Here is a 26,487-nt window from a genome sequence, read left to right on the forward strand (position 1 = left end):
AATATAATAGAGTTAGACCAAGAAAATTCTGCAACGATTTTGATTGCACACGCAGTGCAAGTGTTATTTTGAACGACAAACCTTCATGAAATTATGATTAACACTTGCACTGCGTGTGTAATCAAAATTGTCGCAGACTTGGTCTAATTCTAGAAGTCAATTTCGGGCAAGTAGGTATTGAAAATAAGGAGGAATAGGAATACTGTAGTTCGTTTTTTTTAGCATTAGAAAGTACTTGAAAGAAGGTAAGCGATCTAGACAGGTCTTTTAATTGAATGGCGCTTTTTAAAAATCAGTAACTATTACTTATGAAAGCTTATTTTATATATTGGGACTTTTATTTTATATAAAATCAATCAACATTTGGCATGATGTGTCACATCCCCGTAGCTGCAGGCGTCCATAGGCTATGGTGAATGCGGGTCGTATGCTGGCTTGCCACCAGTGTGGTATATAAACAGCATTTTTTGGAATAAATTTCCATATAGCACGGTACGGACTTGGCGGAAATAAGGTAGAAGTACTAGTGCACAACGCTGCACTAGTATTCGACACGGGCACTTTATGTCAAAGTGACAAGAATTAAATTTGAATACAGAAAGATCGTCGCCGTTCAAATTTAACCTATATTACTTTGACATAAAGTATAGTGTGTAGCTTTCAAATAGAGCTCAACGGCTAATCCTATTGTCTATTGTTAAGTAAAACCGCACGTGCTACTTACGTGCAAAAAAGGGTCTTAATTATTTTATTTGGCACCTGAGCGCCGGCTAGGCCAACGCTCAAAAAAACCAGTGTAGGTGCGCTCTCCGATAACGCGCCTTTGTGTCATCTCGATGACACATTTTAGACTGGTTCTGTAGCGTTCGACTCGCCGCACTCAGTAACCGGAGTACGTATTTTATATGCAGGTGGTTGTGGCACGTGGCATGAGCGGTTTTACTTAACAATAGACAATAGGAGTCTGTGGCCATGAGTAAGCCCATTCATAATAAAAAAAAAGGATTAGCCGTCGAGCTCTATTTGAAAGCTACACACTATACCCATGTCGAATACTAGTGCAGCGTCGAGCACTAGTACTTCTACCTTACCTAATATTAAACACAAAACCATTTTAGGCATTTTTCGACCACTTCCCTTAAAACGCATGTAGGTAACTCGGAAACTAAAAGCGGTGAAATGGTTAGGTACCACTCGGAAGCCGGTGTTGCTCGAAGGGTACCACCATACACTAAACACTCCCACATAGGTATTTGAATCCCGGACACATATGTTTAAAAATGATTCAATTTGAAATAGCCTTTAATAAAATTTGTTTACACAATTTATCAATCGTGACTGAATTCCGGATTGGTTAGACGGGTGTGTGCCTTTGCTTCCCAACTTGTTATAAATTGACAATATGACGGGCGAATGTCTGAAATGTCACAGTAATTAAGAATTATTTTGCTTTTCTTCGTAAGAATGTTGAAAAACATTGTGTGTATAACATATTTGCATATTTATATAGTGGTTACCCATTTTATGAAACGTCCACTAAACTAGCATAGGTCCGACGCTGGCAGTGGCCACGGGCGTACTGGCGCGGGGAATAGGCGCAAGGTATTGCCGCGTAGGGTGTAATTTAGTAGGCAAAAGTTGAATTCATAAAATTATGAATGAAAAGATTAACGTATCGATAAAAGGACCAGCAAAAACGAAGATTTACTTAAAAGCTATCGAATGAGGTAAGTTTCATATCCATTTTCGTCGTAGTACTTCTAAAATATGGATCAAAAGACAGCTTTAAGCATGTTTTCAACTTAAGATTCTATCGAGAAGATAATGAGCCGTTGTGTTTCTGACAAGCAATAACGTAGTTCAAGGACTAAAGTTATACATACTAGAAAATAATGCATGAAATCCTTGTAAAAGTCTGTAAATATGGTTACAAAAAAGCGCATTTTACTACACACCGCGCCTTAAATATGAAACAAACGGTCATACAAAAAATATTGTTACAGTTTCTTCTCTTAATCTAGACCTATAGTTTCCATTTTTATTAACCTCGTGCCGCCCAATGTACATTAGGATGTACACTCAGATTCGATGGAATGTCAACCTTAATTAATAACCAAGTAGGTAGCATTTCATTTATCTCGTAAAATTTTCGAATAAATGAAATTCAACCCAATTGAAAATACAACAAGATTCTAACTTCCTTGGCTATAATTTTGTATGGTGGGCGGCACGAGGTTAAACATTTATTTATATAGAAGCACGAAAAAGTACCTATCTTGGCTTAAGTTCAGCTGATTAGTAAGAGGTTACACTGAGTTTGCGAAGTTAGAAGTTAAGTATACATAAAACTCAATGAAATACTTGTTCTACGTTTTCAACAACTATTGAATAAGTATCGACATACATGACATGACATATATTAATACTTACTTGAAATTTTGACAAATCGGGTTAATTTACATAGGTATTACTAGTCCTGAATTTTTTTTTAATTGAGCTTATGGTACAGTAAAATATGTCTAAATTTTTTACAATATTATTATCATTATAAAGTGCACATGCTCGCTTAATAAGAATAATTATAGAACCGAATATTAAATGTTAAATCAATTGAAAATTCAAGGGCATGTTGGATCTTGTTCAATAACCGCTATTACAAAAACTATAAAGATTATATAACTAAGATATTCGCGTATAAACTTGAAAATTACCAACGACGTTTTGAGAGCGATTTGATTTGATATATTGACAAAACCCCAGTGGACGCAAATTTTGTACTGTAAAACTTCCGTGAGACATAGACATATTAAAACGGGTCACTTGCGTATTTTAAGTCGAAAATTGCTCGACATGTTTCACTCCATACAGAGTGCTCCGAGTGGCATCATCGGGAGCACGCGTTGGCAGACCGGCGCCCGTCAAAATGCCCCATTTTTATCGTTTAGAAAACTTAAAGGCATGGTTGTAATAAGCTGACCTGAGAGCCTCCGTGCTCGGTGTCGATGTACCGCGGCACGGGGAAGCGGCTCTGCAGGATCTCCTGCGCGTCGTCGACGGGAGCCCGCAGCAGCTGGGCGAAGCTCTCGTCCTCCGGCATGTAATAAGCTGACCTGAGAGCCTCCGTGCTCGGTGTCGATGTACCGCGGCACGGGGAAGCGGCTCTGCAGGATCTCCTGCGCATCGTCGACGGGAGCCCGCAGCAGCTGGGCGAAGCTCTCGTCCTCCGGCATGTAATAAGCTGACCTGAGAGCCTCCGTGCTCGGTGTCGATGTACCGCGGCACGGGGAAGCGGCTCTGCAGGATCTCCTGCGCGTCGTCGACGGGAGCCCGCAGCAGCTGGGCGAAGCTCTCGTCCTCCGGCATGTAATAAGCTGACCTGAGAGCCTCCGTGCTCGGTGTCGATGTACCGCGGCACGGGGAAGCGGCTCTGCAGGATCTCCTGCGCATCGTCGACGGGAGCCCGCAGCAGCTGGGCGAAGGTCTCGTCCTCCGGCATGTAATAAGCTGACCTGAGAGCCTCCGTGCTCGGTGTCGATGTACCGCGGCACGGGGAAGCGGCTCTGCAGGATCTCCTGCGCGTCGTCGACGGGAGCCCGCAGCAGCTGGGCGAAGCTCTCGTCCTCCGGCATGTAATAAGCTGACCTGAGAGCCTCCGTGCTCGGTGTCGATGTACCGCGGCACGGGGAAGCGGCTCTGCAGGATCTCCTGCGCGTCGTCGACGGGAGCCCGCAGCAGCTGGGCGAAGCCCTCGTACTCCGGCATGTAATAAGCTGACCTGAGAGCCTCCGTGCTCGGTGTCGATGTACCGCGGCACGGGGAAGCGGCTCTGCAGGATCTCCTGCGCGTCGTCGACGGGAGCCCGCAGCAGCTGGGCGAAGCCCTCGTACTCCGGCATGTAATAAGCTGACCTGAGAGCCTCCGTGCTCGGTGTCGATGTACCGCGGCACGGGGAAGCGGCTCTGCAGGATCTCCTGCGCGTCGTCGACGGGAGCCCGCAGCAGCTGGGCGAAGCCCTCGTACTCCGGCATGTAATAAGCTGACCTGAGAGCCTCCGTGCTCGGTGTCGATGTACCGCGGCACGGGGAAGCGGCTCTGGAGGATCTCCTGCGCGTCGTCGACGGGAGCCCGCAGCAGCTGGGCGAAGCCCTCGTACTCCGGCATGTAATAAGCTGACCTGAGAGCCTCCGTGCTCGGTGTCGATGTACCGCGGCACGGGGAAGCGGCTCTGCAGGATCTCCTGCGCGTCGTCGACGGGAGCCCGCAGCAGCTGGGCGAAGCTCTCGTCCTCCGGCATGTAATAAGCTCACCTGAGAGCCTCCGTGCTCGGTGTCGATGTACCGCGGCACGGGGAAGCGGCTCTGCAGGATCTCCTGCGCGTCGTCGACGGGAGCCCGCAGCAGCTGGGCGAAGCTCTCGTACTCCGGCATGTCTTGGTAGCGGAGGGCGCGCCATTGCGCTATCGTCTGCAAATTATGCATTAATCCGTTATTTCATGTAATGAATAAAATTGTTTTAATTTGAACTTTAATAGCTATCAATAGAGTTGATAATTATAACTGCGACGATCAGATCAGCTTTAATCCATTACAAAGCCATAGTTGGCTTTGTAATGTAACCCTAAAACCCAGGACCGACTCTTCTCTCACTACGTATTTTTTTCAAAATTTTAGACCCAGTAGTTTCGGAGATAAGGGAGGGGGGGATTGGTCATTCTTTTGGCTATCTATTTTCTTAAATAACTTCGAACCTATGTATTTTAAAATACAAAAAAAAAAACGTGTCCATCTTTGGGTCGCTAATTATAATCACATATGTGCACCAAATTTGAACTTAATTGGTCCAGTAGTTTCCGAGAAAATAGCCTGTGACAGACGGACAGACAGACACACGGTGATCCTATAAGGGTTCCGTTTTTTTCCTTTTGAGGTACGGAGCCTTAAAAAAGGATTCCATTTTGCTGACCGTACCTCGCCGTGGTATATGAGGATCTGGAAGAAGGTGTCCATGAGCAGGATGCGGTCGGGCTGGATGGAGGAGGTGTCCAGCAGCACGGGCTCGGGCGGGCCGCCGAAACTGTACGAGTACAGGATCGGCTGGATCATGATCAGCGACTGGGTAAGGTCCTCGCGCATCAACATGTGCCTGGGAAATTGTCAAATGTTAATTTTAGAAATACGGAGCGACTGATTTGTGCAGATAAGATATATTTCGAAGCTCTATCTCGAGATCCTTTAGTAAGGTTGGTTAGTAAATTTTGTTGTAAGACTTGTAAGCCGTCGGATGAAATACATTAGGTAAATCAAACGTTGTTGATTGTAATAGAAACTCTAAGCTGTACTGCACGATGTGGTCACTGAATAGTCAAAAATCAACTTTAGACAACGCGAGTTACCACATAATGACTGTAATCTGTCTCAGACTTGAGATTTATCCCTTGAAGTGGCAGGAACCGGCTCCCGGAGAATTTAAGTCATTCAAATATGAAATTTCCTTTCTCTGCAGTTGGGTCCCAAGTTCTTAATGAATTCGTTATAGATACCGTCTTGTCCTGCCGCTTTACCCGGCTTAAGGAGTTGAATAGCACAGGTTATTTCTTCCACCGAGAAAGGTTTCGCGATGGCGGTATCAACGGGAAGCGCTCTCTTTAGATTTTGGACCTGTTTCTTTACGGCTTTAGTGTGGGGTGGGTCTCCTTTGACGCGTGATGTTTCTACGATTCGGTTTGCAATTGAATCTATCAGCTTTTGGGATGTACAACCATTTCTAGGACCGGATTTGCCTGTTAGTCTATTTAAAACCCTCCATGCCGACCTGCTTGAGGTTTTAAAATCCATTCCTTCCACTGTAGTTATCCATTTGCTTCTCCGCTCCTCGTCCAGCGACTCCAGTAGGCTTTTTCCTATTTCCTGATCCCCCGTTTCAATATATTGTTGGTACAGATCCTCGCTTTCACCATTCCATCCCGGGACATATGTTTTCCTGTAGCCTCTTGGGATATGTTTCTTGGCAATTGAAAGGGTAAGACCCACAAAACGCATGTAGTTTTCGGCTTTCGGGGGGATCCATCTGGCAGCAGCGTCCATGTCCCTGGCAAAACAAACCCAGTTCGCCTTTTGCAGGTTCCATCTAGGCAGGGGCATCGACTGCATCAGTTGGATCCGGTTTCCTGTTGTCATCAGGGCCGGACGGTGTTGGCTGTTTGGAAAGTTGGCGAGGATTTTCCTTGTCATTGGGAAGGGTACACCAGTAGGGTCGCACGATACGAAAGTAAGGTCCGGGTTATAATCCTTTGTCCAGCGGGCGGACCTGAAAGACCCCTTTTCCTTTGCATCAAACACTAGATGGTAATTGTTGTCTTCTGCCCACTGAACCAGTTCGATGCCATTCAGGTCGTTCCTATTATAGCGCCAAGAGGTGTGGTGACTGTTAAAGTCACCCGCGTAGACGCAAGGGTGCTGAAATACAGGAAGACTATTTCCCCATGATTGGGCAGGCGGCTTATAGATGTTTGTGATCAGGATGTTCTGAACTCTGATGACGATGTTGAAGTAATTAGGGCTTTCATGTTGCGGTGGGACAGAAACGTCCGACAGGTCTTCCCTGACATAAGTGGCGATTCCGTACTTAGCGTGGTTTAGTGCGAGTATGATGCTGTATCCTGGAATATTTCCCCTGGACTCGAGGTCATGCATGTCACTAGTGTGCGTTTCCTGGAGTAATAAGACATCCACCTTGTATGTTGTCAATATTTTGTGCAGTACTTGGCACTTGGCCGAGCTGATACCCTCTATGTTCAGCTGGCAGATGCGTAGATAAGGCCCAATATGGATTTCGGAGGGGGCGCTGTTTGTAGTATTATTTATATCCATCATTTCATTCATTTTAAAGCATTCGTTGAGCGACTCGATTATCGTGCTGTGAGGTTATTTGGTTATAACAAGTGCAGCAGCCAAAGTTTGTTACTCGATTAGCGCCACCCAGGGGACACGTGCAGGGTGTTAGTGGCAATTCCTGCGGACGTGAGTAACATCGTCCATCGTTCCAACAACTCAAAAATGACGTATGCCACTTGTAAGTTTCACACACAATGAATGCATCTTTGGTTAAAACAAACCCACGAGTAGAGGGATACGGCTTCTTAATAACTGTCAGATAATAGATTGGACTTCCTAACCTTACCTAAACAGTAAACACTTCGTCTTTGAGTCAACTATTTATCACTTCCATCACAGAATGCAGTAAGGACCATTTTATCTGATATTCTAACAAGAATTCTGATATAATGGCCCTTATTGCACATGAAGCATAAAGCCACATTTGTTCTTGGAATGCTCGTAATAATTCAATACCTGTAGAAGGTGGTCTCGTCGGGAGAGTTGTTGAACACCTGCAGGAACTGGGAGCGACGCAGATGGTACATGAACTGCGGATAAAGGCTAAAGTTCTCTGAAAGCCGGAAACTGTTCGGATCATCCTTCGCGTACTCGCCGAACTTCTGACACTGTGAGAGAAAAAGAAGGTAATGATTACTAAGCGGTATCGCGGTATTATAATAGTAAGATCTTCAAAAGTAGAAGAGTGATCATGAAAGGAGCATCTCTCTGGCCGTTGCATCAAAAACCACTCGTACCTTAGTGGTAGTGCTGAATTTTTGTATTACTTGAGTTCAGTACAAATTAGCAACAACGCGAGCAACGGTTCGCAGGAAGTGGAAGCGGAACTATGTCACGGCGTGGGGCGGAGCGACTACATAGACGCTAGCGGCATCATTGGTCAACGATCGCGTTACTCTCTCTATGAAGATATCCGATGTGGAGTACGGAACACATAATAAAAATATTGGTTAATCGTTAATCGTATTTAATGCGAATGTGGTATATATAACACTATAAAGGTAGAACTACCATCTAACGAAGGTTGCGGACCGATCAATGATATTGAAAAAAACCTAAGTCAGTCAGTTGACGAATTTTGATTAATGTGATTTAATAGTATGCGCTCTGGGAGATTGATGAAATCAAGCAATGTGGTTAGAGTGGTCAAAGATTCAGTCTTCGACTCCGTGTAATATGGCCGATTCTCAATACACTGAACTAGGCACAGGCAGAAAGGTTAGTATTGATGCCACAAGGAATTTCTAACCTTATCTATCATTAGAATGTGATAAAGAACATGAAAACAGAAGTGTGAAGGCCACTAATGTGGTGGATATATAATTCGTTTTTCTTTAGCATTAGAAAGAAGTTGAAAGAAGGTAAGCGGTCTTGACATGTCTTTTAATTGAAAAACGCTTTTTAAAAATCAATAACTATTACTTATGTAAGCAGAAGAATATAAATGATCGTATTAGATTAATAATTGTTACATATTTGCCGTAACTTATTTTTAAAATGTGTTTTTCAATTAAAAGACACATCAAGATTTTTAATAATAATAAATAAATGTTTTTATATTTTACTTTTATATTCATATTATATTATAATTAATCTAACCTAAGACGAAAAATGAATAAAGATAATAAATAAATAAATATTATAGGACATTTTTACACAAATTGACTAAGCCCCACGGTAAGCTCAAGAAGGCTTGTATTGTGGGTACTCAGACAATAAGACAATATATGTAATATATAAATACTTAAATTAAATACATAGAAAACAACCATGACTCAGGAACAAATATCTGTATCATCATACAAATAAATGCCCTTACCAGGATTCGAACCCGGGACCAACGGCTTTATAGGCTGGGTCACTACCCACTAGACCAGACCGGTCGTCAAAGATTGTTTACCTTATTTCTAATGCTAAAAAAAACGAAGTATAAAAGGAAGGCGTACCAGGCGGATGAGCATACGGTCGAGCCAGCGCAGCACGTCGGGCCCGTCCTCCTGCTCGGCGCGGTACACCACGAGCCGCGCCATCACCACGGCCGCGGCCTCCTGGTCGAAGCCGGCCGCGATGTGCGGCAGGTTCACCGCGGCGTCGCCCCAGCTGACACATTATTGGAATATTAATAATTACTGTCTACGATATAATCTTAACACCTCGCATATTTGGCCTTAGGGACACAGAAGACATTTTATTTATCACAACGTTTATATATGTGACGTTATCTATGAAATGTGACCTTATTGTCGATGGCGCTTACGCCATTAATAAACATGCTTCGTTATAAATACAATGCCGCGCGACGCTGTGCGGCGTAAGCGCCATCGACAATAAGGTCCCTTTTCATAGATAATGCCCCATATATTTTAAATAGTGTGAATGAGCGTTTCTTTTATTTTTTGCCCTTTTTATATATTGTGTCCTTTTTTGCCACTTTTGTGTAATTTCTAATCAGGATCACGAGCCCTCTTCATCCTGATATGAGAAAAAGTGTCCTAAAATTCCCATACATTTTTCTAACTTTCCTTTTTGTTACCGCCATACAAACTATTAAAACTATATGGGGAAATGATAACATAATAGGAAAAAAAGTCTGGAACATTTTTTATCCCATTAGGATCGAAAGAGCTCGTGATTCTGAGTATAAATAACACAAAAATGGCAAAAGAGGTCACAATATATTAAAATGACAAAAAATAAAGAAACGCCCAAATTATCTTGGTACAATTTACTAGGTACTAGACTTTATATTAATATGTATGAAAACGGTCTTACTTGCGTGCCACAGTGGTGACCCGCACGCGTCGCTGGCCGCTCGAATGCTGGTACTGCGTGATGAGCTGCACGCAGCCGCGCCCGCCCTGAGGCACCGGCGCTGCGTGCTGATTCACCACCTAAAACCAAAACACAGCTCAAGCAACTCATTTAGACGGTGAGAGAACTCATATCATCATTCTCTTGCCCTTGTCCCATTCACTTGGGGTCGGCGCAGCATGTTGTTCTCTTCCACGCCTCTGTCGCCTGTCATTTCATCATTCACTTGCGTTTGTTTCATATCATCTCTCACACAGTACATACACCTTTTCGTCGGTTTTCCTCTTCTCGTACTTCCCTCCACATTAATTCGACGAGACACTCATGAGAGAACTCATATGCGAGTTTTAAATAGTTTTAATTGGTTAAACCTCTAACTCTATCTGGTTTACGAACAAGTGAAGTAATTGTCTCAAAAATTTAAAAAACGTAAATTTGAGCAAAATAAATAAAATTCTATTTTATCCATGGATCCTTGACATATAGGTAGGTGCACAACCTTCCACGTTTAACCAGACAAAACAATTAATCCAGTAAATTTGTCGGATTTTGTAACCTGGCGCTTTTGCGTCAAATCCGGTAGTTCTGATTTTTTGCAGACTTGTTTATGATGTTGGCCTAATGAATAATCCAAGTTTGTGACTTCGAGCGCCGAACGCAACTTTGTCAAAAATCGAATAAACCGCAATTTTTTTTAGATTTATGGCGATTATAACCCTAAAGTACTAGTTTTTGGTAGTAACTTCCTAGGGCGTTTTTAAAGTGAACTAAATTTGCTACAATAAGACACTAGAAGTGTCTCTGTACATCTAATATTTTCCGAGATAAAGCCTTTGGAAATTTTATAATTTTAAAAGGCTTTATCTCGTATAATATAAGGGTTAGGTAGGTAATTTAAATGGAATTCATCACCGCCACGTTCTACAAAATATTTATTTTCCATAATTTTTTTTTTTTTTCAAAATAAGCACTCATACATTTTTTTATGGAAAAATAATATTTTGTAGAACGTGCCGGTGATGAATTCAATATAAATTACGTACCTAACTCTTATATTATAGCTAAGAACTGATGTAAATTATAAAATTTTGAAAGGTTTTACCTCGGAAAATATTAGATGTACAGAGACAATTTTACTGTCTTATTGTAGCAAATTTAGTCTACTTTAAAAACGCCCTAGGAAGTTACTATCAAAAACTAGTACTTTAGGGTTATAATCGCAAAAAACTAAAAAAAATTGCGGTTTATTAGATTTTTGACAAAGTTGCATTCGGCGCGCGAGGTCACAAACTTGGATTATTCATTGGGCCGACATCATAAACAAGCCTGCAAAAAATCAGAACTACCGGATTTGACGCAAACGCAAAATGTATAATTTTACTGTATTAAATCCAGCCAGTTACATACAGCACTTGAAATGTGGTGCTGGAGACGGTTGCTGAGAATAAAATGGACGGCTCGCCGTACTAATCTCTCCATCCTAAAAGAGTTAAATGTTAAGCAAAGACTTTCGTCGATTGTGCAAGTGCGAATACTGAAAATGTTTGGACATATCATCCGCAACGAAAAGTCGATGGAGCGGTTGGTAGTGCAGGGTAGAGTGGAAGGTCAACGTTCTCGTGGCCGATCTCCTACAAGGTGGACGGATCTCATAAAGTCCACGACGAAATGTTCCCTGACTGAGGCTGCTCGGAGTGCCACAAACAGAGAGAGATGGAGGAGTATCGCAACAGCCACAATAAACATAGAAAAGGACAACCCATAACCACGACCACTCTGAGTGTACGACTAAGGAGGAGGAGTTACATACGACATGACATGTACATTTCACTCGGCCCTAAGGGCTGATTTAGACGGCACGCGAACTCTCATGCGATTTTAGATACATTGCGGACTGTTGGTTACGTCCAATTCAACCGACAGACCAAAACCCGCAATGTAATGAAACTCGCAAGCGAGTTTTCGCATCGTCTAAATGAGCCCTTATTGACCAACAAGAACTTACCTCAAAGAAGATAGCCATGGTAGTGCTAGGCGTAAAGGTGCAGAGTTTCCACTGGCTCGTGTTGCCCATACCCACTTCTTGGTCCGACACGCAGGGCCCTTTCACGTTCAGCGACACGCATGAACCGATTGCGCCGCTTACTGGGAAATAAATAAATTCGATCTTATCTACTTTGATATAAGGTTGATTCTTTTGTATATTAAGAGTAAGATTATTTTATGCAATAAACATTAAATAAATATTCATCATGAAAATTGCTTGTTGCTTAGAGCCTTAGAATACAGACACAATTGAAAATGACTATGTCTCATCCTAAGTTCGGCGAGCAAAATTGCGATCTCGTGCTGTTAGCAAATAATTTATTTTTAATTTCATTGAGTTTGATAAAATGTATCCATTCTAGTAGCAATAAAAGTTTATACCCACATTTTATAGAGTATGTTCTTTGATAACAATAAACGAATATATAGAAAGAAGTAGAAAGCGGCGCACACCTCTCGACACCCCTGAGCCGCTCACACCGATGTTGCTCCTGGTCGTCTTTACGACGGCAGTTTCAGGGGCCCATTTAGTCAGCGGCGAGTCACCGCCTGCCTCGATGACGGTGTTAACATTGTTATGGCAGGTGTCCGGACCTCTTTTACAATAGCCCAGTCTCATAGTCCACCCAAACTTCAATCCATAGACCGGTATACTGTTCTCTTTTTCTACAATAGTCCCAATGCCTGCTGAGACCGGTTCACGGGTGTCTATTGTTGCACCTGTGAACGGGTTCCAGCAGGCGTTCTACATGACATAAAAGCTCTCCAAGGGGCCTCTACGTGTTGGATCTGTGTCCCCACGCAAGCCTATCAAAAAACCGGGATTATAGGCCCGTGATATCCAAGGAACGAATATATAGACATTTTATCTACAACAACATCGACAAACTTATTGAGTGTATAAAAAAAGTAGCACTGATTTCTACTTCATTAGTCCTGTTCCTTAATGTCATTTGCACTCGATTCTCCGTTCCCTGATAAAAAAGGAATCTAAGCAACTCACTTTTTAATTCCCGGCTGCACTTGACTTCTAAAGTGCCATTGAACGCCATTTTGAAGTCATTCTTCTGGTCTTTTGCGAACACGCGTTGGAAGGTTTGCTTGAAGAGTGAGGAGTTGAACGAGTCACCCATCACCATATGTCCTCTACAAAAATTTATCATAAATTAATTACAAACATTATATTTAAACAGAAAGTGACTGCAGAGCTAAATATTCTTCAATTGTTCATGGAAGTTTTAGTTTAGTTAAAGTTAAAAATATGAGTGCATACTTTAAAAATAGTAGCATCTCCTTAGAACTACTGGGAAGTATGTGAAGAAATTAATTTTCCTGTCACTGTGAGACTGTCAACTCCGTGACTGACACACATGCGTAAGTAACAGAATTAGGTCATAGGTAAATGTCCCAAAAACATCATTTATTACTAGAAATTTCATGACAATATCTTTTCATCACAGTAAGTTTCTTACCCAGTTGAATTACAACACTGTTTCATCTCCATCAGACCAGTCTGATCCAGCGCGCACGAATAAATATCGATTGAGTGGCCATTCGTCGCAGATCGGAAGGACAACGCTTCATAATGCTTGATAGCCTTCTTCATATACTTAGCGTTATCTTTGTGAATGTCGTGATGCGAGCGGATGGGCTGCTTCAGCTCATCATTGACCACCTGACCGGGGCCTTGGGAGCATGGGCCGCCAAGGAACATCATGATTCTAGCTCCAGTATTAGGATAAGTGACTTCTAATAATCCAACAGCTAATGAGAGGGCGACTCCACTGCTTCTCAAAGGTCTCTTTCCAACTCCTAGAGGCCAAGGATCCCGGCCGAGCTCGCCAAGTAAGTCAGTCAAGGCCATGTCGCATTGTTTGACAGGTTGGAGGAAACGGTGGGCTGGAGGCGTCGGTGCCTGGGTGCCGGGACGTTGCTGGGTGTTGGGCGCGTTGACGCGGCCGATTGCCAGCTGCTCTTGGATCTGCTTGGCACTCAAGTCTTTGGTTCCTTTGAAAACATAACACTTGGATATGCCTTCTGTACCTGGAAAATTTTAAAAGTTTAGTTAGTAAAATTAGTATAAATATGATGAATAATTGCTAACGTTATAAAACAAGTGTGTATTTAAGACCATTTGCTTATAGCTAGAACACTTTATTGTATGTCCTCATTTGTCATGAAATTAATAGTGATCATATAATAAGGCTTGAAAAGGTTAAAAGAAGGTAATTAAATGACCAGTAGCCATAAATAATGTGTAGGTAGAATTTAAGTGTACTAACCTAACTCGTGAATCTGTACCATACGGCCAAATGTAATAAGACCAACTAGTGCATTCTGCGGCATCAAACTGAGTGACGTCTGCAGGGAGTCCTTTAAAGCTCCCAATTCCTCCTCATCCATACAAGTGTCAACCACCAGCAGGTAGATGGGTGGCATCGTCTGAGCCCTTGTGATTGTGTACTCAATGGTTGAGAAGTTCGGGATGAGCTCAGCAGGTTGGTGCTGTTCGGATATGGCTGCATATTGCGGGGGGAACTGGAAAATAATAACAACATGTTACAGATGAAAATTGATGAGATAATGAAGGATGTAGATTGATTTACACCAAAAAAGCAACTCTTAAAAAAAATTAATGTTGCTGTAATTAGTGGTTGCCAAAAGTGCATAGTTTTGTTAAGTATATCTTCTGTACACTGCCCATTACTGCCATAAAGGGGCTTCACAATCTATTTATACAGTTACACAATATAAATGATAATTACTTGATGATACAAAGTTTAACAGACAAGGACTAATTTTACAAGGAAACCCAAAGAACTGTATGACGTGTTATAACTAAAAAATCAAATTAGAACCTAAACTGGTCAATAGAGAAAGTAAACGTGTGTACTCACAGGATTTCTTTGGAAACAGAAGTTGCACACCCACAATTTGGCTCTGTAATCGACCTGGCACATCGGGTTCAGTACAGCGCGGCAGGTGTTCCGGGTGCACAGGACTGGCTCATACTGAATCGGAGGCAGATCTGGCCGTTCTTTCAGTGGCTGGTACAAGCAGGCCAGGGGCACCACAAGCCGCGTTGCCTCGATTCTGCTCGACGGCCACACGTTCCATGTAAACCGTATGCCATCCCGGTCTTCGTTTTGCTGAATAAACTCCTCATACGTCGCCATGTCTTAGATCTACAACGAATTATTACAAAAACACCATAATAACACGTATTCACTTAGCCCACACCTTTTCGCGAATCCAACACTTGTTACGTACCAGGAAGACATGCAGTTACCTAAGACTATGCACATAAGCGAAATCCTATAATCCAGTTAGACACCCATTCAGAAAATCGAATTAAAACAGATTTTATAAGGAATTTCTACAGAAGGGCCAGTCGGGCTGATTTGGCAATTGTCAATACCAAAGACAAAACAGCTGTCATCTCAGCCACGTCATTTGTGAAAACGCAACATAACTGAGAAATGAAATTTACATTTTTATTTTAATACTTTACGAATTTATCACTTTTTCATCATTATTAAAACGGGAAAATTTATGCGGTTTGGATTTTTCTTGACGAAAACTCTAAATCCATGAAATATTAAGTGTCTTTGCCCCACAACAATTAATAAAAAAGAAAATATCATGTTTTGTCTATGGTTTTTCCATAGACAATAGATCGAGCATAGACAAACGAGCGTGGCTTGTTTTTTCTTCAATAAATACGTTCCGTTTCATGTCTTGATTCAAGACAATAATTATAAAAATACATATTTTAATATTATATACGTAAGAAATAATTAAAAAAGTATAAAATGTAAATCAGTTTCTTTGTAACAAAAATGTAATTCATTGAAAATAACAAAAACATGCTATCTCGTATTTTTTCTTCTTCTATTAATCATTCCATGCAGTCGCGTGTAAGGAAAACACGAAACGTTATTGAATGAAATATTTTTTTTATTTTTAGGGCATAGTAAATTATATTTCAATTAGGGACATGATTTGTAAAATATTTCGTATTTTATATTTACTACACCATCGTTTCGATGTAATTAGTGAATAAAATTTTAGGAACATGTCATTGCTTTGTTTTAAGAGCAGGAAGTTTACGCTAAAAAGTGCGACTGCGCACTGGCCAAATTAGTAGTGTGAAAGAAAATGGCGATCAGCGAAAGGCGTCCGGAGTTAACGTGATGAAAAACATTGTAAAAGCTCAATTACATAGTGTTATAGTTAATAAATGTGTCAGATGTAGATTATTTAAGTGTTAATGAATAGTGATTGTGTATAAAAAATGGCTGCGAATATGTACAGAGTCGGCGGTAAGTAGTAATAATTGGTTATTTTTGTTGTAGCTTCGCCGGTTCACCGCCAGCCGACTAGCGGTGCTTTGCTTTGATTGTCGTACCTTCATTAATCGCTCACATTAATTAGTTAATGTAAATCGTTTCTATATAGTCAAGTTATCAACAAAATAAGATGTTTTACGCGAATTAGATCAAAGTTATACGGTGTTTGCGGGAAAGTTATATTTATACTAAATTTCGTCAAATAGGACATTAGCATTTGCATCTAGGTATCATTGTATCGGCTTGCGTACTGAGTGCGGGTGGTTAGGCATGGAGGAGCATCACTTACCTAATCGCGAATATGGTTTTTCGGAATTATTTTATGAAGTTTGTATGGTTTTGACACAAGATTTTAGGTTATATTGGATGTTGTCAAAACAATTTCATGTGAGTTTGCGGTGTCTGAGCCCAGAGTTGGGGTTGTTGGAGGATGTGAGGAAGTTTGGTGTGGCGCGAAGTTGCCGGTGACGGTTCAAGGTGTGTGTAGTGTTTTGTTTGGGGTTGATAATGCGTAAAGGTGATTAGTGCAGGGTGGGCCGGTAGCTTGGCCATCGTCGCGGTCTGGGCCTCATGTCCGTGCTCGCGCGCGGCATATTAATAAGCTCTTCCCTTTACACTTCCCATCATACTTTATGCAGTGTACTTCATATATCATTGTGTTTGATCAGGTGTTTATTACACTTTAAACTGAACGAAGTATAAGAGCTAATTAAAATAAGGACAATGATATAACTTCGTAACCGATTTAGCATAGAATAATACTTATTTCATTTACTCAGGTTTTTTTTAAATAAGTAGTGTTTTAACTTTGTTTATTGTGTCATCATGTCTGCATTCCATTAAGTGTATTAAAGAATTTAATATCAGATCTGAATTCAATTTACTGTACATACCTTTCAAATAATAGCTTTGAAGTATGATCAATTTCGGTGAGGCCATTATTATCATGTCATGTCATCAAAACTTAAAAAAAATTATATATATTTTGTCTCTGAAGAAAAATCTAAATCTAAGTGACATTATATGAATCGGTCTAGTGTAATAATATAATATAACTCTTCTGAATTTACAAAATATTAATAAAGAATAATCCTTTATAACAACTGCCAAATGCACAAATCCAAACATGTTTGAATAGACCAGGTCTTTTGATTTGAATAAGTGTACATAATCTTCTATTTTATTTAATAATACCTGTAGCCTTCAACCAAGTGAAAGTCAGAGTTCATTGACCTGCCATTATTGCCATTTGTATGTAACCTCCTTTAACTGTTGAGTTGTTCAATATTGAGACTTCTACTTACACTATTAGATTATATTACATTAATGTAATGTTCATTAATTAATGAATAACATTTTAAAGGCAAAACTAACCTTCAACCAAGTGAATTCATACATAAGTTTTATAAAATCACATAAAATTTAAGTACCAAAAAGACTATTAATAGTACAATTACACTGATAAGCACTAAGTAACTTCATGTTATTAGGTAGGTATTATTACATGTTATACCCAACACACCACTCAATGTAATAATTCTAAATAATCTTTGTTCACTGAACCTTCGGAGTTCAGAAAAAATATTAAACTTAGGAATTGGAAAGTACCTATCCAATTCAACATTAGTAAATGTTGTAATATCAAGTTCTAGAATCTAGGTTTTTGGATTATGGTGTGCAGGGTGTGTTGCCAGGTTAAATATTGCTTTCAACCATAAGGCAACTGGTTATTAATAAGGTGTTACTGTTGCAGGGAGCAATAATAAAAAAGTCCTCTCAGAAACAGAAAATCTAATAAATACATAATGTAAAAGAATTCTTGATGTGCAAAATATCAACACAGATGTTTTTTTTTACAATTAGAGTTGTCTATGCAAGTCAGATGTTTGGCTTGTAAGCCTTAGTCAGTAACTTAAACAGTCTCAGTATAAACTCTGCCCCTAATCACCCTATAATAAATCTTAGAATAGCTTTTTGTCTATTTTGTTTAGTAAATCCCCTTTGAGTGTAAGATTTAGTGTTAATTTTAATGAAGTACTCAACACTTTTATCGGCACATAGGATAAATCAATATTTGGGAACAATCTTGATGAGTTCAGCAACCAAACTGGACATTTAATGTGTAGGTTCACTACGAGATAGGTTATGGAGGCTTCCAACAGCCTGACGGTAAATTGTTTTCTAATTATTGTGCAGACCATGTTTCAGGTATATTTTATTAACTTATCAGTAATTTGAATTTTTTTTACAGATATGTGTAAAACAAAGAATTACCAAGTTCATTGCTAAAAACTTTCATTTTTAAATGGTTGGAATGATGAAAGAAAACTTGATGTGACATAACCATCAAATGAAACGCAACCAGATAATCAAACTGTAGTAATTGAATAGTAGTTTAAGAGTGTGTATGCAGACTTGTTTTTATTTAACATTGGCATAATAATAATCTTACTTAAGTAAAGTCCTGCTAGCACAGTTATTCTGATGCTCTATTTATCCCTGATGCTCCATTTTAAGGCACCAAGATTAACCTCTAGCAATCCACCATGGGTTGCTAGAGGTTAATCTTATGTTTACAAGAAAAATTGACAGTTAAATTTCAATCATTTGTGTTAGGAAATAGAATTTTAATTTGTTCGGTTTTAAAACCTAATGAATGAAACAAAATAAAGGCAACTCTATTCTAAATTTCAATGAAATCTAAATAGTAATTTAAATTTCATTGAAAGCGATTAGTACTACTATTAGGACTGTGGGACGCTAGGGGTTAAACAATAAACTGATGCACATCTTTTTACATTAAAAGCCCTGTACTTTCTGGAATAGTAATTAACTGCAACAAATGTTTAATTTGTTTCCAACTCTATTGTGTTGGTAGTAAGGTATAACATACCATGAACATTTTACTACAATCTCTTCACATAATAATTATTTTACAGAGATTAAGATCAGCCACAGTCTAAATAAGATTAATAAGGTATGAAATAAAAAATAACGTCTGGGCGCATGTCCAATTACAAATAATAAGGACTCCATATCTTCATCCTCATTGATTCAAATATCATGGTTCTTGTATATGTAACCTCTTTTACATTATGTTTGTAATATGTTATTGTTACCTATGTTATTATTAATTGTTGTGATAGTGACAATAAAAATGGTGCCACCTTTTGCAAATTGAACCCTAAAAAACTCACTTTCATAAAATAATACGCATTATGTTAGTGTTCCCAATCTTGACTTATTTGACATTGATCTCTGGGTAAACCACACATTCGTTTTTTACGTTTATCATTCATTGATGTTACGCTATCCGTTGTTTACGGATTCTATACATCTACCTATTCAGTTCAAAATACTAATTCATTAAGTTAAAGAAATTCTCTATTAAGTCACTTCCCCTCGTTTTCTCCACTCGACCCTGTCATCGGCATTTCCCCACCATTTGGGGAGGCCTTTGCTCAGCAGAAGGACACCAAAGTAGGCTAAGAAAAAAAAAATTCCCCTCATTCCCGTCATTTTAGCGCCTTCCTGATTGCATACCTACTGCAGAAACCTGAGGCCGCTTACGAAACCTAATTAGGTTAGGTTAATATTATCCCAATAATTGTCAAATGTACTAAGTAGTTTTTATGAAAGAGCCTGCCATCTGACCTTCCAAAATTAGACCTTATTGATATTAGATTAGAGTGTTTCCTCAAGATGTGTTTCATGTGTTCCTTCTACGAAGACCAACCGGTAGGTATCAATTGATATGATATTGCGTATGAGTTCCAAAAACAATCTTTTAGATAACTAAGTTAATGATGTAGGTCAGGTCGCATATGTAACTTATTTGAGATGTGATAACTAAGACACGTATTGATAAAGCTTACATTGTCCCTAATATCAACACGCTAAAAGAAATGAGTAATGGTATCTATAGGTAAACGCGCTAGCCTAAAGTGGATCACGTAGGTACCCTATCAACCTAGGAGTGCGCTATGCCATTACGGTGACGTCGTGCATTGGTGAAAGCCACGTACTGAGCGTTTCCGAACAATGAACTGGTCCTGTCTGAGAACTCGACCGACCAGTCAGTCCGTGCAAATTATTATTTTACTAACTATTTTCTAAAGCACGCTGGAACTCAGCGGCCAAGCACGGTATATATCTTAAAAACACAATATAGTTTAAAAAACATAATTTTTTAATTTTCTCATTTACCACCATGTTTAAAATTTGTTTGTTTACGTAAGATGTCCGTCTTTGGGTCACGAATTTACATATGTGTACCAAATTTCAACTTAATTGGTCCAGTACTCTTGGAGAAAATGGGCTGTGACGAGTGATCCTATAAGGGTTCCGTATTTTTTCCTTTTGAGGTACGGAACCGTAAAAATCGACATCTTCATTATAAAAGGTCTACATTGGGATTCTAGACACATGTACGTTTTACGTGTAAAAGGTAGGTGCGTTCAAAATACATAGTTAAATTTACGTTGTTGGAAAATTAAACAAAACAAAGCAAAAGCGACTCTGTTCCCATTGAATAGGATTTAAATTTCATTGGACTGATGAGGTTGGAACTTGGGCCTTAGGAGGATTAGTCGATCTTCTCAAAATTTCAGGTAGGCTAACGATGTTATCTATACCTAATATACAACATACTTATAGCCTATTAAAACCACATTAACATCAATATCAGCGTAGCTTTCAAAATCATGTTATACTGGGTAAGCAGTAGTGTGAAAATTCTGAAACTATTATGATTAACTATTAAACTAAATGGTACCAAAATATGAATCCTGAGACTGACTATTCCGACTTTATAAAACCGAAAATATGCATTAATTTTAAACATGCCTGATACAATTAACTATGTTACCTACTTCCCGGGATTCGAAATCGGTGAAATCTCTCCTACAATCGGAGATCGTTTTATCAACGAAATTAACAGTATAGGTGGTAAGGAGTAATTAAAATTTTGTTTTCCCGGATTTCGCCTTTCATATGTTGCTTTCCATAGAGATAGCCCTATTTTAGTCAGTAATAAAAGTTAGCATGCCTGGGTGCTCTTAAGTAGAATATGTGATAATCTTCGTCGCACCTTTAGGAGTTTAAGACTTAGTCATTAGCATCGTAACACCGTTCGTATGGTGTGCTTTAGAAATTAACCTCGCCATGAGGTCATCAATCGCGCTGAAAATCGATTAACTAGCTTTTATCGCATTGTACCTAGTATAAGTTCTTACCTTCAAATATAGTCGTACCCGGCAGAAAGCACGAAACTTGGTTTCATGTGACTTAATGTTATAGTAATATTTAGTTATAGTATAGTATTAAAATCTAAGAAAAATAGTGGTACTACCCTGTTGACTGACAAACTTAAATTTGTATAAAAAAAAAATAAGGGTAGGAAGGCGATTTCTTAATGTTAATGTGGCAACACTGTCCAGTAGCTGCACAGTGTTGCCGTATTAGGAGATCGGTTATAACCTACTCTTATTTTCTTGGATAAAGATTAAAATGTCGGATTACTGGATTCCTGTCGGTCACCGGTGCCACTACGTTAGTTAGTACGATTTACTGTCATTAGGTACAAATGGAAAATCGTCCACTTGAAATCACCATTCTGAAGTTGGATCAAAAGTATTCATAATTTTTAAGAAAAAAAAACCGACTTCTATGGGGGCCGGTGAAAGATTATTGTAGATGGTACACTATGTAGAAAAGGAGGTAAAACCACCCACTTTTCTACTAGCATTTCGCTTCTGTAAGGGTCGTAGTTCTAGCCTAACCTAACCCACTTCTCTGATAGCAGTTCGGTTCTGTGAGGATCGCAGTTCAAACCTAACCTAACCCACTTAACGGCGCATGCGGTGCGGTGTACGGGGGTTTAAGCGGGAGGGGCTAGTAAGATTGGCATCATTATACTTATATACTTACACATTTTATGGTAGGTAATCATAGTGGTTTATTTAGTTAAGGTATCATAGTGGTTTTCCGGGTCAAGGTCCGGGTCCGAGTCCGGGTCTGAGTCCGGGTCCGAGTCCGGGTCCGAGTCCGGGTCCGAGCCCGGGTTCGAGTCCAGGTCCGGGTCCGGGTCCGAACCGGATCCGGGTATAAGTCCGGTTCTGGGTCCGAGTCCGGGACCCAGTCCAAGTCAAAATCGAAATTCGTAATCACCAAATGTGTACCATGCGTTGTTGAAGAGTTCTATTCTGGTCATCATCAGCAGTTCCATTTCATCAAATGCGACAGTTTTTAATGTAAATGCTTGATTTTATGATGAAAATACAAAAAAATCTATGCGTATGCCTTTAATATTTGAGGAGTTCCCTCGATTCCTTATGGATCCCATCATCAGAACTCGAGCTTGACAAAAATGTGGCTTAAAAACTTAACTTGCTTAACAAACATAACGAAGAGGAAAAATCGCCAAACGTGAACTATGCGTCGTTGAAGAGTTCTGTTCTGATCATCATCAGCAGTTCCACTTCATCAAATGCGACAGTTTTTAATGAAAATGCTTAATTTTCTGATGTAAATACAAAAATCTCTATACGCATGCCTTTAATATTTGAGGAGTTCCCTCGATTCCTTATGGATCCCATCATCAAAACTCGAGCTTGACAAAAATGTAGCTTAAAAACTTAACTTGCTTAACAAACATAACGAAGAGGAAAAATCGCGAAACGTGAACTATGCGTCGTTGAAGAGTTCTGTTCTGATCATCATCAGCAGTTCCACTTCATCAAATGCGACAGTTTTTAATGAAAATGCTTGATTTTTTGATGTAATTACAAAAATCTCTATACGCATGCCTTTAAGATTTGAGGAGTTCTCTCGATTCCTCATGGATCCCATCATCAGAACTCGAGCTTGACAAAAATGTAGCTCAAAAACTGAACTTGCTTAACAAACATAACGAAGAGGACAAATCGCCAACCGTGAACTATGCGTCGTTGAGGAGTTCCGTTCTGATCATCATCAGCAGTTCCACTTCATCAAATGTCACTCTTTTGGATGTATATGCTTGATTTGATGATAAAAACCAAAAATCACTATATGTATGCCTTTAAGATTTGAGGAGTTCCCTCGATTCCTCATGGAACCCATCATCAGAACTAGTCCTGTAGCGCTGGCTATATTTTGAGCCCTAACTTAAAGTAATATTAAAGTCAATTTTTTTTCGCTTACGAATGCTGTTTTAAGATGTTAATCTTACATTTTGTTTTGTGTCACAGATATTATTTGCTTTTTAAGTTATTTAATAATTTGTGGTAATTATTTTTATTTTGGAGAAAAGAATATTCGAGAGAAAACAAGTAACTGTGTCGCATTTAGGATACTTTTTTTAATGTGAAAACATAGTTTGTGTCAATTACGTCCATTGCAATCGGATACTATGTCATACTATTCAAAATTACTCAAAAAATAATTAAAGTTAAAAAAAATTGCTTACGTCGCATTTAATCGTGTCAATATGTACATTACATGTTTTTGTGTCTTATTGAGGCACAGCTTCATAAGATTTTTGATAATTTTGTTCTAACAAGCTATTACCATAACAAAAGAATATTAAGGTTACTAGAGTTCACACCTTATTAATATAAAAGGCGGGATAAATAAGAAATATGAATTTGTGTCAGTTTCATCCATTGCATAAACAAATAATACAAAAATAATGTTCGCGTTCATACGACGCTAGCGGGTGGCTCTTAACGGGCAACGCGGGCCGTGCACGGGGAGCGGGCGCGGCGGGCGCGGCGCGACCTTGGCGTGGCGGCGGGTAAGGGCCTCTCTCTAAAAACCACACGTTGCGTACGCAACGCATGTTTACTTCGCCTGCGCGCCAAATTAACGCAACTTATGCAAAGTTATACTACTACAAAGAGAACTTATAAATATTGTACAATGTCACCATTTAGAAAAAAGAACTGTAAGTAAGTACATCTTATTGCGAGAATTAAGGTCTGTTTATATCTATACACATTACGGTTACGCATCATATACTTGTGACAATGACAGGGAAAAGGTACCACATGAGTAAATTTTGCTTATTAATACCGTGACTTGAGGTAACTTTCATTCTTATTCTTCTTCTTTATCTTCTTCGAACTTAATTTATATTAATGTTATCAATATTTTGATTTCTATATCTAATATCTAATCAAGTCTAACTTCAATATATCTTAATTATATGGACTAATAAATTTTAATATAATCATTTTTTTTTCATTATAAATAGCACAAACCAGTCTTTCCATACTTAACGTAAATTATGCACATTATTTTTTTAATGTATTTTTTGTTCTTAGCATTTTTTTATAATAGATATTATTAATTATGTACACGTATTGAGGTTATTTAATGCCTGTTTATTCTGATGTTTTGAATACATTTACCTTAAATAATAATTACCAACACTTTTGATAGTTCAAGCTTCTTGGATAATAATTACCTTTGGGTTCAATTGGCGTAAAGGACATTTTGGCGAAAATGAGTTATATCCACTACCGTAGCCTCAAAGGGCTTAACTGACAAAACGCCAGGATATCTTTCCAGGAGAGCCAAAAATCAGTTTTGTTTTGAGAAAAAAATCAGACCCTTTTTGTTTGTTTGAATTAACTGATGCCTGTATGTGGCTTATTACTAACTTTTTGAGGTCTTTTAAACTGATTTCTTTAATACAATGCTTATTTACAAAAATAGCATGTCCGTTCCGCCAAAAAACACGACTATTTTTAAAAAGGCGTCCCTTACGCCTCTTCTTTAATGTTTATCTTATCATAAAAAGGGCGTAATGTACTAAAATTAAACTGTTTTAGTACCATTTGGCGTAAATCCAACAATTTCGTTGCAATATTCGCAACTTGCATTTAGGGAACACTATACTTCTAAGTTCTAAGTACTATAATTCACATTTTTTTTCTGAAAAATTATAGCGATGTATGTATTCACTGTCAAGTTTTCCCCATTATTGTTATTTTGGATACGTAAACGTGGAAAAGGTCGTTTTTAAGAAAACAATGTTTTTTTACACACTACAAAAACAATGTTTTTTTTTATTTGTTTATATTACTTCAAGTATATTAATTAAATTAAATTTGGTAGGTGAGAAGAGATCTCTGCTATAAACAATTGAAAACCGAAGGGGAAACATGTTGGGGCACCTGATACGTCACGATACTTACATAAAGTCTATAACTGAAGGCAGAATAGAAGAACAGAGAGGCAGAGGAAGACCGAGACGTGCATATATTGACCAGGCCAAAGAGACAATTAATGTAGTGACGTATCAGGAGCTCAAAACAGTGGCAGAGAAAAGAACGGAATGGCGAATACTCCACCGACAAGAGCTAGGCTCTTAAGAACAATGATGATGATGATTACTTCAACAGAATCACTGCTGTCCTACCATTTATACAGGGTGTCCAGTAATTAATGGACAACCTTCTAACCATCGACAGGGCACCTTAGGCTGGTCCAGAAAAAGCACTTATAGGTTTAGTAAAAGTTTCGTGGTTTTCGAGATAATCGCACTTTTCTAATTTTGGTTCCTTGTTTCACTGTAATGATCGCTTAGGACATAAATGAAAAGATTTTTACCTTCTGTTTTTTGAAAAATATTCTCAAATAGGCCTGCTAACCGAACCGATAGGCAATACAGTTTTTCCATAGTCAAGGTGTATTTTTAGAAGACTTTAATCCAAAAAAATACATTGTTATCTAACATTTTTAAGAAGTTTGATCGCTTGTGGTGAAAAAAAAACGTATGGAGAACAGAGTGGCCAACTTTCTTAAAAATATTTACATTTCTACAAACAAAGATATGGCCTAGATGGTGATTAAAGTGAAGTATGGTGCTAACTAGTAAAAAAGACATAAAAGTGCGATTATCTCGAAAACCACGAAACTTTTACTAGACCTATAAGTGCATTTTCTGGACCAGCCTGAGGTGCCCTGTCGATGGTTAGAAGGTTGTCCATTAATTACTGGACACCCTGTATATATTGATATACAACAATTTGTAACAAATTAATTTTACTATAGAAAATATGCGTTATTTCTGTTCGTAATGATAATTGGATTATAAATTTTACTTTTACATACTAAAGTACTATTAGGTACAGTAGTAGTTTTGAAATTTCGTATGTCTATTCAGTAAAACTTATTGAATATGATCGCATATTTATGACATTATATTAGAGTAGAAAAAGGCATGCAGCTAGGCTTACGTACTTCTATGGATTTAAATGCAAACGTTATACCTAGACAGTAACTTTCATAAGGTTAATCCTGTAAATTAGGGTTTAAACAAAAAAATATTAATATTACGTCTTAATTAATATTACCAATGACCCAGTCACAAACAAAACTAATAGTTATCAGTCTAACCTTAA

At 39.0% G+C, this 26,487-nt stretch overlaps 2 protein-coding genes across 4 annotated transcripts in view; one reads left to right on the forward strand and one right to left on the reverse strand.

Moving 5' to 3' along the window:
* Positions 1-15,178, reverse strand: part of LOC134673206 (protein transport protein Sec23A) — a 25,413-nt gene extending 10,235 nt beyond the window's left edge. For both annotated transcript variants that reach the window (XM_063531155.1, XM_063531154.1), the window contains exons 1-11: positions 15,021-15,178; positions 14,648-14,935; positions 14,033-14,288; positions 13,223-13,793; positions 12,754-12,896; positions 11,710-11,849; positions 9,666-9,784; positions 8,840-8,993; positions 7,350-7,501; positions 4,968-5,142; positions 4,308-4,463 (exon numbers count right to left, since the gene is read on the reverse strand). In XM_063531155.1, the coding sequence (XP_063387225.1) occupies positions 4,308-4,463; positions 4,968-5,142; positions 7,350-7,501; positions 8,840-8,993; positions 9,666-9,784; positions 11,710-11,849; positions 12,754-12,896; positions 13,223-13,793; positions 14,033-14,288; positions 14,648-14,926 (2,145 nt within the window). In that variant the 5' untranslated portion in view covers positions 14,927-14,935; positions 15,021-15,178. The remainder of the gene's footprint in view (positions 1-4,307; positions 4,464-4,967; positions 5,143-7,349; positions 7,502-8,839; positions 8,994-9,665; positions 9,785-11,709; positions 11,850-12,753; positions 12,897-13,222; positions 13,794-14,032; positions 14,289-14,647; positions 14,936-15,020) is intronic.
* A 517-nt stretch (positions 15,179-15,695) lies between these two features.
* The window catches only part of LOC134673663 (metastasis-associated protein MTA3), a 94,829-nt gene continuing 84,037 nt past the window's right edge, over positions 15,696-26,487 (forward strand). Inside the window, exon 1 of one of the 2 annotated variants that reach the window (XM_063531673.1) lies at positions 15,696-16,072. In XM_063531673.1, the coding sequence (XP_063387743.1) occupies positions 16,045-16,072 (28 nt within the window). In that variant the 5' untranslated portion in view covers positions 15,696-16,044. The remainder of the gene's footprint in view (positions 16,073-26,487) is intronic. The other variant, XM_063531672.1, reaches the window with a different exon arrangement.

This window comes from Cydia fagiglandana, chromosome 18, assembly GCF_963556715.1.
Source record: "Cydia fagiglandana chromosome 18, ilCydFagi1.1, whole genome shotgun sequence".
NCBI lineage: Eukaryota > Metazoa > Arthropoda > Insecta > Lepidoptera > Tortricidae > Cydia > Cydia fagiglandana.